Source organism: Colossoma macropomum, unplaced genomic scaffold (assembly GCF_904425465.1).
Source record: "Colossoma macropomum unplaced genomic scaffold, Colossoma_macropomum, whole genome shotgun sequence".
NCBI classification, from domain to species: Eukaryota; Metazoa; Chordata; class Actinopteri; order Characiformes; family Serrasalmidae; genus Colossoma; species Colossoma macropomum.
This window is the reverse complement of record NW_023494800.1, coordinates 13784037-13796136: the sequence shown is the minus strand read 5'-3', so window position 1 is coordinate 13796136 and position 12100 is coordinate 13784037. Positions and strand designations below refer to the sequence as shown.

General features: G+C 36.7%; 1 protein-coding gene and 1 long non-coding RNA gene across 2 annotated transcripts; one reads left to right on the top strand and one right to left on the bottom strand.

The window, feature by feature from the left end:
• Positions 1–5345: 5345 nt before the first annotated feature.
• Positions 5346–6384, bottom strand: LOC118820028 (heat shock protein, alpha-crystallin-related, b11). The gene has a single exon (XM_036588130.1). The coding sequence runs from the start codon at positions 6367–6369 to the stop codon at positions 5635–5637; it is 735 nt and encodes a 244-aa protein (XP_036444023.1). The 5' UTR covers positions 6370–6384; the 3' UTR covers positions 5346–5634.
• Positions 6385–8126: 1742 nt separating this feature from the next.
• On the top strand, positions 8127–10241 carry LOC118820166. The gene is made up of 4 exons (XR_005008236.1): positions 8127–8384; positions 9185–9239; positions 9391–9489; positions 10119–10241. It is a non-coding gene; the product is annotated as an uncharacterized LOC118820166 (long non-coding RNA).
• Positions 10242–12100: the final 1859 nt, after the last annotated feature.

The following is a 12100-nucleotide window of genomic DNA, read 5'->3' as shown; positions in this document are numbered from 1 at the left end:
GGCGCTTAATTCACAGAAAGAGGCTGTGATTGGCTGAACGGAACTTATTAACGCCGTCATCTACCAATCAGAGAGGGAGGCCTTTGGCTGGACCTTCAATGGTTCTTATTTATTTTCACAACTAAAGAGTACTGATACCTGCTGTTCACTTAATACAACTCAATGGGATTACTTTACTATATACTTTACTATAACACAAACTGACTTTATATATAGGTATACTATCCATCTATATATATATATATATATATATATATATAGAGGTATACTATCCATCTACTTTTAAATTAGTTTCAACATTATGTTCCTTTCATTTTACTGCATTGCAATCTTATTTAAAAACATAGCATGATCCAACTATCAGCCTATGTATTGAGAATGCAGGATGTTGGCTTATACTCAAATCAGATTGGTCCTTCACTCTTTACCCAGGCCGACCGATTAGAACCAAACTCTTTGGAAAAGAATGTAAACAAACAGTTATTAAAAAAAAGAGATGTCCATCTCCAGTCCAGTAACTTACTGTATACTGTTTCCTGTACCGTTATATACTGTATACTGCATGCGAATCACCATCACGTACCATGTGCCACACTACTGAGCAGGAATCTGTTCCTTTCATTTTACTGCATTGCAATCTTATTTATAAACACAGCATGGCCCAACTATCAGCCTATATATTGAGAAAGCAGGATGTTGGCTTATACTCAAATCATATTGGTCCGTCACTATTTACCCAGGCCGACTGATTTGTTCAGAGAAGTTACAGACACGTCTGCTGGTTATGTTACGCTGCACAGATTCTCAAAATCAAAAGTAAATTTGACATGAAATGTGTACAGGTGGGAGTCATGAAAAGAACAAATGCTCAAAGTGAGACTTTCACAGAGCTTTATTTGGATCAACAGTCATACAAACCACATGTTCCATTTGCCATCTGTAGCCGGAGGCCAGCAGGGATGGAATTGGCTCTGTTCCACGCGCTCTGCTTTGTTAGGTACCAGGCCTTCAGGCACCTGCATGTCAGCCAGTGGCAGGTTCTGTTCAGTGGAGGCTTTTACTGGCTTTCACTGGGTTTCTCCTCCCATAACTGTCAGATGCTGCCATACAATAAGGGAATTAGCTGTGAGTAAATCATAAGAAAGCAGAGAAGAAATTGTGTCATCATGCAACTTATCAGCATTTTTTATCATAAAACAACTGACAGCAGGCAGATTTATTAGATAAGATTATTGTATAGCTGACAGTGACTAATGAAAGATTAGGCAGGCAAAATGAAGGTGGATTTGAACAGGCTTCCCCTTCATATTTGTCCTAATGACTAAGTGATGTGGCCTAAAAATTAAATCAAAATATAAATAATGAAAATACAGTGAAATAAATCTGTATCAGAACATGAGTTGCTTGTAAGAACATGACAACACCCAAGACGCCGATCCCATATTGTTGCTTAGTTTTATCTACAACAGCTTTTCAAATGAAGAGAGAACCTATTAGTTTGACAGTTTTGTCAAATTTGTGAGATAGTGTTTAATCTTTATTTTCAGCTCTTTTAGTCATAAAAAGCCCAAGGCTAATTCCCAACTAATGCAGTACAGTAACAGGGTATGATGCAATTCGGCACCAAAGCTCTGTAAGAACTGTGAGGCTTCACTTGCGTATCAAAATACTGGGATACCATTAGGACACTTTTAAAATAGAAGCTTTTAGAATAGACACTTCAGTCACCATGACTATGTCCTTTTGGTTGAATTATGTTCTGTGCTGTACACATTACTGAAGAGAACCAAACTCTTTGGAAAATAAAGTAAACAAACAGTTTGTTATTTTAAAAAATCAGAGATGTCCATCTCCAGTCCAGTAACATACTGTATACTGTTTTCTGTACCGTTACATACTGCTTGCTACCCACCATCACGCACCATGTGCCACACTACTGAGCAGGAGTCTGACTACACTCTGCCAAACTCAGAGGCTGAAACAACTAGACCAGCCTCATTTTGTCAGCCATCCAATCACTATTTAATGACTGCTAGCCATTTTTCATTTAACAATGCATCAGTGTTTCCTGTACAACGGTATTTTCAAATTTTAATTCTGGATATGCTCAAAGGATGTGCCTGGGAAACTTCCAAACTTACACATGTTTTCTTATGTTCGCTAAAAGGTGAGTCAGTTCATTTGCTGTTGAAGGTTACTTGGTACTATAAGGTAGTTTGAGTGAATAATAAGCAGTGTGTATGAATGAAAATACTCATATAAAAACCTGAACATAAAGCTGGCATGTTAAAAGAACTATCAAATTTCTGTTCATTTGGAATGGGAGGCAATGTAAAGCTGCTGAAGTAGCATTTTTCTTTATATTTTTCGGTAATTTATGAATACATATAAATAAGGCATACTGAATATATTTTTATTAATAACCAAAAAATGGACCAGGACCATATAAAACAATGTCTGGGGCTAACAGTTCGGTTACATCCATGTTTACATCCCCTTGTACTTCACAGTATGTAGTTAATGATTTCTGCGATCTGCAGATCTTTTCCAACATCTTCCATGGCTGAAAGATCACAGACCAGAATATACTCTCACATGACTTTTCAAGTGTGACTTCATACTGTTTCCGTTTTGGGTTTTCGCAAGAATACTGCGTGCACTTTTAAAAGAAAGGTTCCTAAACAGTTCTTAGCTTGGATGTACAGTTCTAGGAAAAAACTTTTAATTAGTATAGAACCTTTGTGTTATGTGAAGAATCTTCAAACTTTAAAAATATTTTTAAATTTAAAATATACATTATCATCATGCAAATTACCAAAAAGTCGTTATTTAATTGACTTTAATTGCATATTCATGACAGCCATACACTTATAAAAATAAAGGTTCCTGGTCTGTTTCCATACGTACTTGGATCCTTTACACTCAAACCTCTCCTTTACAAATATGTCTTTAAAGAACCATCTTTGACATGTTCTTCAGGGAAACTCTGCCTGGAGTGAACCCCTCTGGTACAGTGTAAGCTCAAAAAAAAAAAGAAAAAAAAAAAACAAGGCTTTTTTTTCTGTTTAAAGATTTAATTTCCATTGAAGTACTTTAAAATATCTGAAAGACTATGCCTGATTAGTTATTATCTAGTTATGTCCATTTTTACTGTTTGGTCTTTCTTAAAAGCTGATGAACAGATTAGTTTTCAAAACAATAGGTACATTACTTCATTAATGTAATTGATAGTGGCAGCACAAGATGACTATTTTCTTTGAAAACTTTATAAGCCTCAGCCTGGATCTCCAGTTTCAAGTGACCAATCACGCACTGACAGTGCTCAGACTTACTCAGAGATCTATCACACACTGTACAAGTACAACACCTAAATGGGCAAAAAGTTACAAAACAATCACACACAAAAACTGTTAACACAATACATTAGCTGTAAGTCTATAGCATCTTCTCATCTGTTTTCCAATAAAATACTCATGTGAACTATTTCTGATGAAAGCAAACTAATTAATCATTTAAACAAGAGAAAATAGGAAAACAATGACATTTTAACCAATATTTAATATAAAATGTTCTAAATATATTTTAATGTGCCATTTAACATATGCACAGGCATGTCAATATACTGAAATATATGTAAATATAGTGCCTATTTGACTATTTGACACACATATATGAGTATATCTATATGTTGGGAAGATGTCTGCAACTGTCTTACTGCTATAGACTTTTCCTTCACCTGCAGTTTCTTCTTGATGTATCTGCTACAGCCCGAGTCAGTTTCCTCCAAAGGAAAAACAGTGGTAGACGACTGATAACAGTTTGTTGGCGCTTAATTTTACACCAGTCAGATTCTTTTTGCTGCAGAGCGCCGTTAATAAAACTCCTCTGTGCGCAGTTTTATCAGCGGTTACATTCACAAAAACGCGTCACAGCGGAGACTCAGATCACGATCACCGCCCCGTGACAACGACTACAAACACCACGCCCTGCTTACCGGCGTGAGGAGGAAGTTTTGATTTTCCTCGGCGGAAATACGTCACTTTCTATTTCAAAATAAAAGTAATGATAACTATTATTATTATCATTATCATTATTATTATTATTATTATTATTGTTGTTGTTGTTGTTGTTGTTGTTGTTGTTGTTAGTAGTAGTAGTAGTAATAATAATAACAACAACAATAATAATAATAAGAAGAAGAATAACAATAATAATAATTGTATTACTATTTTTATTACTATTGTTATACTTATTAATATTATTATTATTTATATTTTATATTTATCCTTTTATTGAGGATACCTTGTTTCGTTATATATCTTCCACCTTGTAAGCATGACTTTGGCTTATAACAGTGATTGTGTCACAAAATTCTCTGCAGAAAGACATGTGTTTGAAATTCTGCACCAGCTGTATTATTCTATTGTTGTATTCAAGTATCCACTAATTATTCACTCCAATAACCAAGAAAGGAAAAATAAAAAATACTAGTTTGGTGTTCAGCTCCAGTTTACTGAAATGCTGAATGCATTCAGCTGTGCACATTGTCCAATTTACTGTATAATGTAAACAAGGATCGTAGCAGCTGTGTGAGAATGCATCCATGTGCATTACCAAAGTCCTGGCATTACTTTGGACACTCAAATAAAAATAATAAAAAAATAAAAATAAAAATAAAAATTTGCCATAACAACATTTGTTTTAGACATATCTATTTACATTGTAAATTGTGAAAGACTACTGATACTTGAGGGTGGATGGATTTTTTTATACTATCTGGCTGAACAAAGAACAAAGTTTGACAACCAGTTTAGGTTAATGCTATATTACTAAAGCTAGCTAGCACTAGCTGGCTCTAGATAAGTGACTAGCAGTCAGCATTTGTTGAGCGCCTTAGGGAATCCCTATGTTTGTGTGAGGTATTCATGTAATGCAAGCTGGGTATTGTAGTCACTTTTTTACTGTAGACTAAAACAGGAAACAAAACAAAGTCATGAATTCTGTCAAACCGATGAGGCACAGGCGGGCAGTGCTGCTGTACAGAACAACTTTAAATGCTAGTTTAGCTCGATTGCTTCTTCAAGACTATAAACAATCTACCCTACTAAACAACTAATTGCTATTTCTATTTTATCTTTGTTTCTGCTTTAAATCTATTGTTCAGTCAACTAAGGTAGTTTTTATTGTATGTGGTAATGTTTTAAAATTGTAGGTTTTTAGAATTTTTAAGAAAAGGGTTGACTCATCCCCTCAAATGGAAGATAGACAGGGAGAGTTATGGATCCCTTACAGGTAACAAATGACAAGATATGGCAGCTCACTTTGAACACTTCTCAAAAGAATAATTAAAAGTAATTCAAACTACTTTAATATTGTACAAAGTTAGTAGTCCAATGATTCCCGTGAAAAGTTTCAAACATTCAGGTATCTTTCACAGTCAAACCCCACTGCATCCATAATTAACAATACATTCAATCTGTTACAGCTGTAGTAGGGGTTAGCACAATGAATCTTAGACATTTAAAACAAAGACTAGCAGCAACCAGGAATATAGCTACAATGCTGATAATAAATTATGTGTGCACATTCAACAGAACTACATGTTCATTTTCAGCCAGACTGAGGTTGCTGAGTTCAGTTCTTGGGGGAGTCTTCCTGGGCCTCTTGTGACTGTGGCTGTGGACTCTGAGGAGGGCTCTTCACAGCAGGAGTGTATGTAATAGGCACCACTCTCTCCTTCTCACCTGGAGAGCTCTCTCTGGGCGCCTGTATCTGCAGCTGACCGTTGTTTAAAGAGCAGGTAACTGACTCAGGATTGACACCTTCTGGAAGGTCAAACTCCTGCCGGAATTCCTGGCATCTGTATGAGTAGGATCCTTTGCCGTCGTCCTGCTTTTTCTCCGTTTTCCCACTCACTCGCAGCTTCCTGCCCACTTGCTTGACAGACAGCTCCTCCGGGGTGAAGTCTTTAGTGTCCAGCATCAGTGCAAAGCGGTCACTTTCTTTTCCCAGCTGGAATGAGATAGGCTTGAAAGTTACTGAGGCAGGGACGTGGTCGATCTCGTCGAAGATCCTCCTGTGGAGGCGCTCCATGAACTCCAAGTTGTGCCTCATCTCTTGCATGTGCCTCATCATCTCCTGCTCGATTTGGAAAAAGAGAGGCCTCGTCTCCGGCCAGAGACTGCGCACTGGCCAGTGGAAGTCCATGAAGGGGCTGAGCGGAGACTGAAATGTGCTTGGGCAAAGCATCTTTGGTGGCTGTCTTTCAGTGGCTGTGCTGATCGTAGCTGGTCGGCTGTCGTGCTGCTTCTGTCTCAGCAAACGCAGTGCTGCGCCTTTATATTCTGGGCTGGAAAGTTCCAGCAGCATTCCAGCTATGCAGCTTGGCACTATGTGTCATCCTTGTACCAGAGTGCGATGACTACGCAGGTGCAGTCATATGCCAAAACAAGCTGGTAGTATTTTTGTGATCTTACTGCCACATGCCAGAAGGAGTACCTCATTGTTCTATTTAGAGCCACTGCTACTGCACTTCTGTCACAGGCCACCACACAGACAGACTTTCTGTGTTTTGTTTTGTGATAAAACTACACTAAAGCACAGCTGAATGCAGCACAGTCACTATTTGTATTGTATAAAGTAAAGCTGGGCCTATTACAGTAAACACACAGTACTGTTATATGTCTCATGCTCTACTTCTCAGAGTTCAGAAGCAAATTCCCAAACATTTTCATTTCATGTTTGTCATATCTTTAAATTTAGCAAGAGAGCAGGCCAACAGCTGTCCCTCATCCCACACTCATGCCAGATATCTTATGTCTACTTTAAAAATAACTGTAACAAAATGCTATTTGAAGTATTTACACATATCTTCTGAGTGTTCAAACACAATATCTCCAACACAATATCTCCAATGGCAGGCACTGTATTTATCGTCATCATTTCATGTAATAACACTTCGGAAATCTAGTTCCTTTCAACACCACTGTGAGTAATTCAGACTCTGTAAGTTTCTCTGCAGTTAACCATTTCTCATCAACCCACTCTGAGTGACTTTGTCTACATCTCTCTCTCTCTCTCTCTCTATGTCTATATATCTATATATATATATATACATCTCAATATTTATATATATATATATATATATATATATATGTGTGTGTGTGTGTGTATATATATATATATACATACATCTATATATATATATATATATGTATATATATATAGTGAGAAGAGAGAGAGAGAGAGTGAGATGTAGACAAAGAAGAAATCAAAGTAGGCAATTTTCTCTACAATGCAGCATTTCACTTCAAACCACACTGAACATCTTCCCATACAGAAATCTGATATATGGCCATGAGTTACGCATTTTTAATATATATATAGTTTTATATATAATGATATGTACATATATGTTGTGTACATATATGCAAGTATCAACTAATAGTCCTTTATGCATAATATATATGTCTATATATGTCTGATAGGTGGGTGAATACACATTATGCGTAATATATAGATCATACATATATGTCTGATACATTTAAATCTATCCTAGTATATATTGTTCCTATTGCTTTAATCATTTGCTTTTGAATATTGCACTATTTAAATAGGTCAGGGAACATGATTTTAATTGATTTCACGTTTTAATGATTTTATTGCATGTTACAATGAGCATGTTTTAGTATTCAGTAGCTATTATTCTTCTTTTCACTTCATAAGAAAGTATGCTGAAGAAACAAAGAAGATGCATAAAGACCTTATATAACCTCAAACTAGCATATATGAATAATATATGCCATTCATATATGAATACTGTCTATCATACATTTTACACATACATGTTTCACGTCTATGTTTGTATATGTTGGTATAAGGCTGAAATGTCCCATATTTGAAAATGGCAAATTTCAAGTAAGTTGGCATGCCGTATGTCCATATGCGACAAATATTAGTTAGATATATAAAGGAAATCCAATATATGCTAATATATGTAATGTATTTGGGATTTAAATGTTTCCATGTATTACATTTTCGTGGATTGTTTACGTCTCTCTTGAATTGCGGAGAAATTTTTAAAAATCAGTGGAATTCCCCTTTAAGTATTTACTTTTGTACCCGTTCTCGTTTATTGGAAAGTACCTCTGACTGAGTTGAATGAAGTAACAATACTATTACTTGATTTTAGAGGATTTAGGCTGCTCTGTTCACGTCTCCACCTCTGATTACATGAAAGTTTAAAGTTTTGCGGTTGAAATATCTTCCACTACAGAGCCTAACAAGATTACTGCGCCTCCACTGTCTGTCTGGGTGCTACAGACTCAGCTTCAACAGCGCTAGCTACAATGGTCCCTCCTGTCCAGGTTTCGCCGCTTATCAAGGTAATTTTTTATCAACCGAGGAAATTATAGTCGTAGTAGTGTAGCTACAGTAGTTTTATCAAGCAATGCTTCATTTGACTGAACATGTTACACAGCTTTTCCACAACTCGACCTTCGTTCATAGTCAGTCTTGTGCATAAGGCTAGCCAGCACTAGCTAACCGCCTCTACTGAGCTCTGTACTGCAGTGCTGCACTAGCTGTCTGGATAGCCACTATGCTAATACTAGCTAAGTATTAGAAGGTCAGTGGTGATAGCTAGCATTAGGTAAGCTAGTTTAGCAAGCAAACGCTGCTGGACGAGATGATTTGTTTTCCTAGCAACCTGGCTTTGCTGGCTTAAACGTTATTTGACAGTAAAATTATTGAGGTGCTTAAGTGATGAATAAATTATATCTGCCCGACAGGAGATTGAGAATTGTTTAGCTAAGCATTTATCTTTGTGTCATTGAATGAATGACTGTAAGTAATTAGCTAGTTTTTGCTAGCTGGCTGCAGTTCTCAGCTAGCTAGCGTTACTTTAGTTGCGTTAGCTGGTTGCTCAGCATTCGCTTGTATTTTCTCATGTTACTTGCTTATGTCATTCAGAGGTGATGCTGGCATCCAAAACTAGACTCCTGACACTGAACATTAAATTACTTTGCCGCTGTTTTCTGGCCAGCCAATTCTTCTTCCTAATGTGGAAAGTGTGGAGAGGTTATCTGGCCAGCAGCTTGTCTAGTTCCATGACTAGACAGACAGGTGACCAGTAGTGAGATCTCAATAATAGATCCTGTGTCATGGTCTCTCTGGCTAATTTCAGACTGCAAGATGGTCTGCCTTGCTGGTGGGAATCATCTATGGAAAGCAGAGATATGGTGAGGTCCTTCATTACGTATTATTCTCAGTGTAAAAGTACTTGATGGCATATGATTGTGTTCAGTAAATATGTGAATATATAATTGTGGTCCAGTACTGCTAAGTTAGATGACAGTATACCTGTTTTATAAATATTCTTACTACTTAAAGATTACCTGAAACCCATTGCTGCCGAGGAGAGGCGTGTTGAAGAGGCAGAGAAGAAACTGAGGGAGGAGCAAGAGAGAATCTACAAACAGCTGGCTGAAGGTATGTTTGGTTTGTTGCTTTTTAAACTGTTAAATTCATTAAGATACATTTTTTAAAAAGATGGTCCTTCAGTGATTCTTTAGTAAAGAAAGTGGTTCTATATAGAACCATGAACACTCTGTGAACCCTTTGCATGATGAAAGCGTTCTTCAGACTGATGGAAAATGTGCTATAGATGGTTCTATATAGGACCTTTTTGAAAAGGGTTCTATTATAGCACCAAAAGGGTTCTGGTTTACTAAAGAACTCTTGAAGAATCGTCTTTTTAAGGGTGAAGGATGTGAGTTTTGTTTTCTAAACACAAAGTGGAACACAGTGGGCCTACTTAATGTAAAATGCAGGCAGTTGTAACCTTATCTGGTGTTAATACCTTTTCTGGGCATGTATAAATGTTGTTCATTAGTTTAAAATTAATAATAAGCATAAGCATAAGAATGTTATTTAGTGTTGTGAATGTAAAATCTCAAATGACTTCAAATTAAATGGCACTGAAATCAACTCCCAGTTGTCAAACCTTTTAGCACACAGACAGTGCCACCATGTGGGAGCTGATGGATGATATAAATCACATCTGCAGTCCTTGGCACCACATGGCTAAACCAAGACTAACTCTGTCTTTCTTTTTGCAGCCGACTCTGACAGCATTCTGAAATGAATCATGACTTCAGTCTCCTCAGTCATGTCCTGCACTACAAAGTGAAGTATAAGAGTAATTATATTACCTCTATTTTTCAATAAAAGCATCAAAAGTATTTTCATTGTCTGTTTTGCTGTGACAGTGGGTTTCTGGGCATGTGTGTTTTGCTCACACTTAACACACATGAATCAAAAATAGCACAGAAGCTTAATACAAAACTCAGACATTTATGCTGCATTTGAGTGGTGTTGGAAACTGGTAAATACCAGATTTCACACTTTGTTAATTGCACTTGAATGGCCAACAAAGTCATATTTACAACATGTAGACTCAGAATTCTAGATAATACACAGGTTTACGAGATGTGACATATACCACAATCTTTCACCTTTTACACAAGTGAAAAATGCTAAACTTGTAGTGAATGTGAAATAATATATAATAATAATAAAAAATATATACCTGAAGCACTTCAGTTAGATCTGTGTGCTTTTTAACCCAGCAAAGAAAAAGCAGGATATTTATTCTCTGGATCTTCATGCTTTCTTTTTCCATATGGCGCATCCATTTCTGAACAACCACCCGAAAGGAGTTTAGTTGTACTTACTAGTCAACCATCTGATACAACCTTCCAGAACTGGAACGCATCATTAGCATACAGACATTCATGTTTCTGTACAGTGACTCTGAAAATAGACACCACAGTCAGAAGTTTGATGATGTCAGTGAGTTACAGGTGTAAAAAAGTGAATTATAAGTGTAAAAAAAAAATAAGGAGCCCATATCATGGAAACCTGAACTGTCCATCATTTTGTAAAATAATATTGAAGTATGTAAACATTGTTAAAGTTTAAAAACACACCATCCACCTCCCAGTCCACATATGGAAATTAAGCTGCAAAGATTGCCCATTTGAATTCTATTTGTTATGTTACACAAACCGTCATATATCCATCTATTCAGCCTAGAGCAGTTTAGCTCCACCCATTCACACTCAGGTTATAAAGAGTGATTCTTGGGCTACTTTTTGAATGAAGCACAATACAGGTAGGCCAGTCAAACCAGAGGTCATTTACATATACTAGTCTCAAAGGCACAGTATAAAAAACAGCCTGTTCAAATCTAAGGGATGGCAAAAAGTTGGGAAATGAATAACGACAATTTTTTTTTCACGTCGAATGACACAAATATTATAAGTGGACCTCAGGTAAAAAGGAGGTTGTAGGATGTGGCCACTTTTAAGCAGCAAATATACAACCAGTTATAACTTTTCCACTAATTTAATTTTCTCAATATTTATGCTCTACTACTTAAAAGGAGAGAACGGGAAACAAAGCGATTTTATTCTGAAGTGGTCATCTTTAACAGACTGTATGAGTATTAAGATTTAACGTTTCATTGCTATTAGGGAGCACCGTGTCTCCTAACTCGTAACTCAAGCTTAATGGCCAATCATATGGTTGAGTCACCATGTTCTAAATTCCGGGCTCTATAGTGTAAATCATCAAGAAACACACAGTTCAAGATTCTAATTGAAGGAACTGTACGTCCATCATCCTTGCCCTTCAGCGCTGCTACACTGAGGTTTAAAGAGTGCAGTTGTGTAAGCCACACATGGTTTAGCATAAATCCAGGGATTCAGGTCACAGTCCAATACGAGAAAGTGCTGAGTTTGTACAACACAACTTACTGCAGGTTTTACCCAACTAGGCTTGCGGTGGTCCCAGACTATTCCCGTTCCAGTAGTTTATATTGTTGGAACTGAATGACAAACTTTGATGTAAATGAAACAAGTAACAGGAACTACAATTTAGAGAATGTACATATTTTAGCGATGACAATGAATCAACACAATAACAAAACAGAAATGTGAAATGATAGAAGCAACACAGGCACAGCATCAAACTGTGTATTATGTATTATTTTCTTTATAAGGAAATTCCTAGAGAGGGCAAGAGCTACAGTTACTAAAGT

What these genes read in the sequence shown, in the direction of transcription:
- LOC118820028 (XM_036588130.1), bottom strand. Translation starts at nt 6,369, where the DNA reads ATGCTGCTGGAACTTTCCAGCCCAGAATATAAAGGCGCAGCACTGCGT.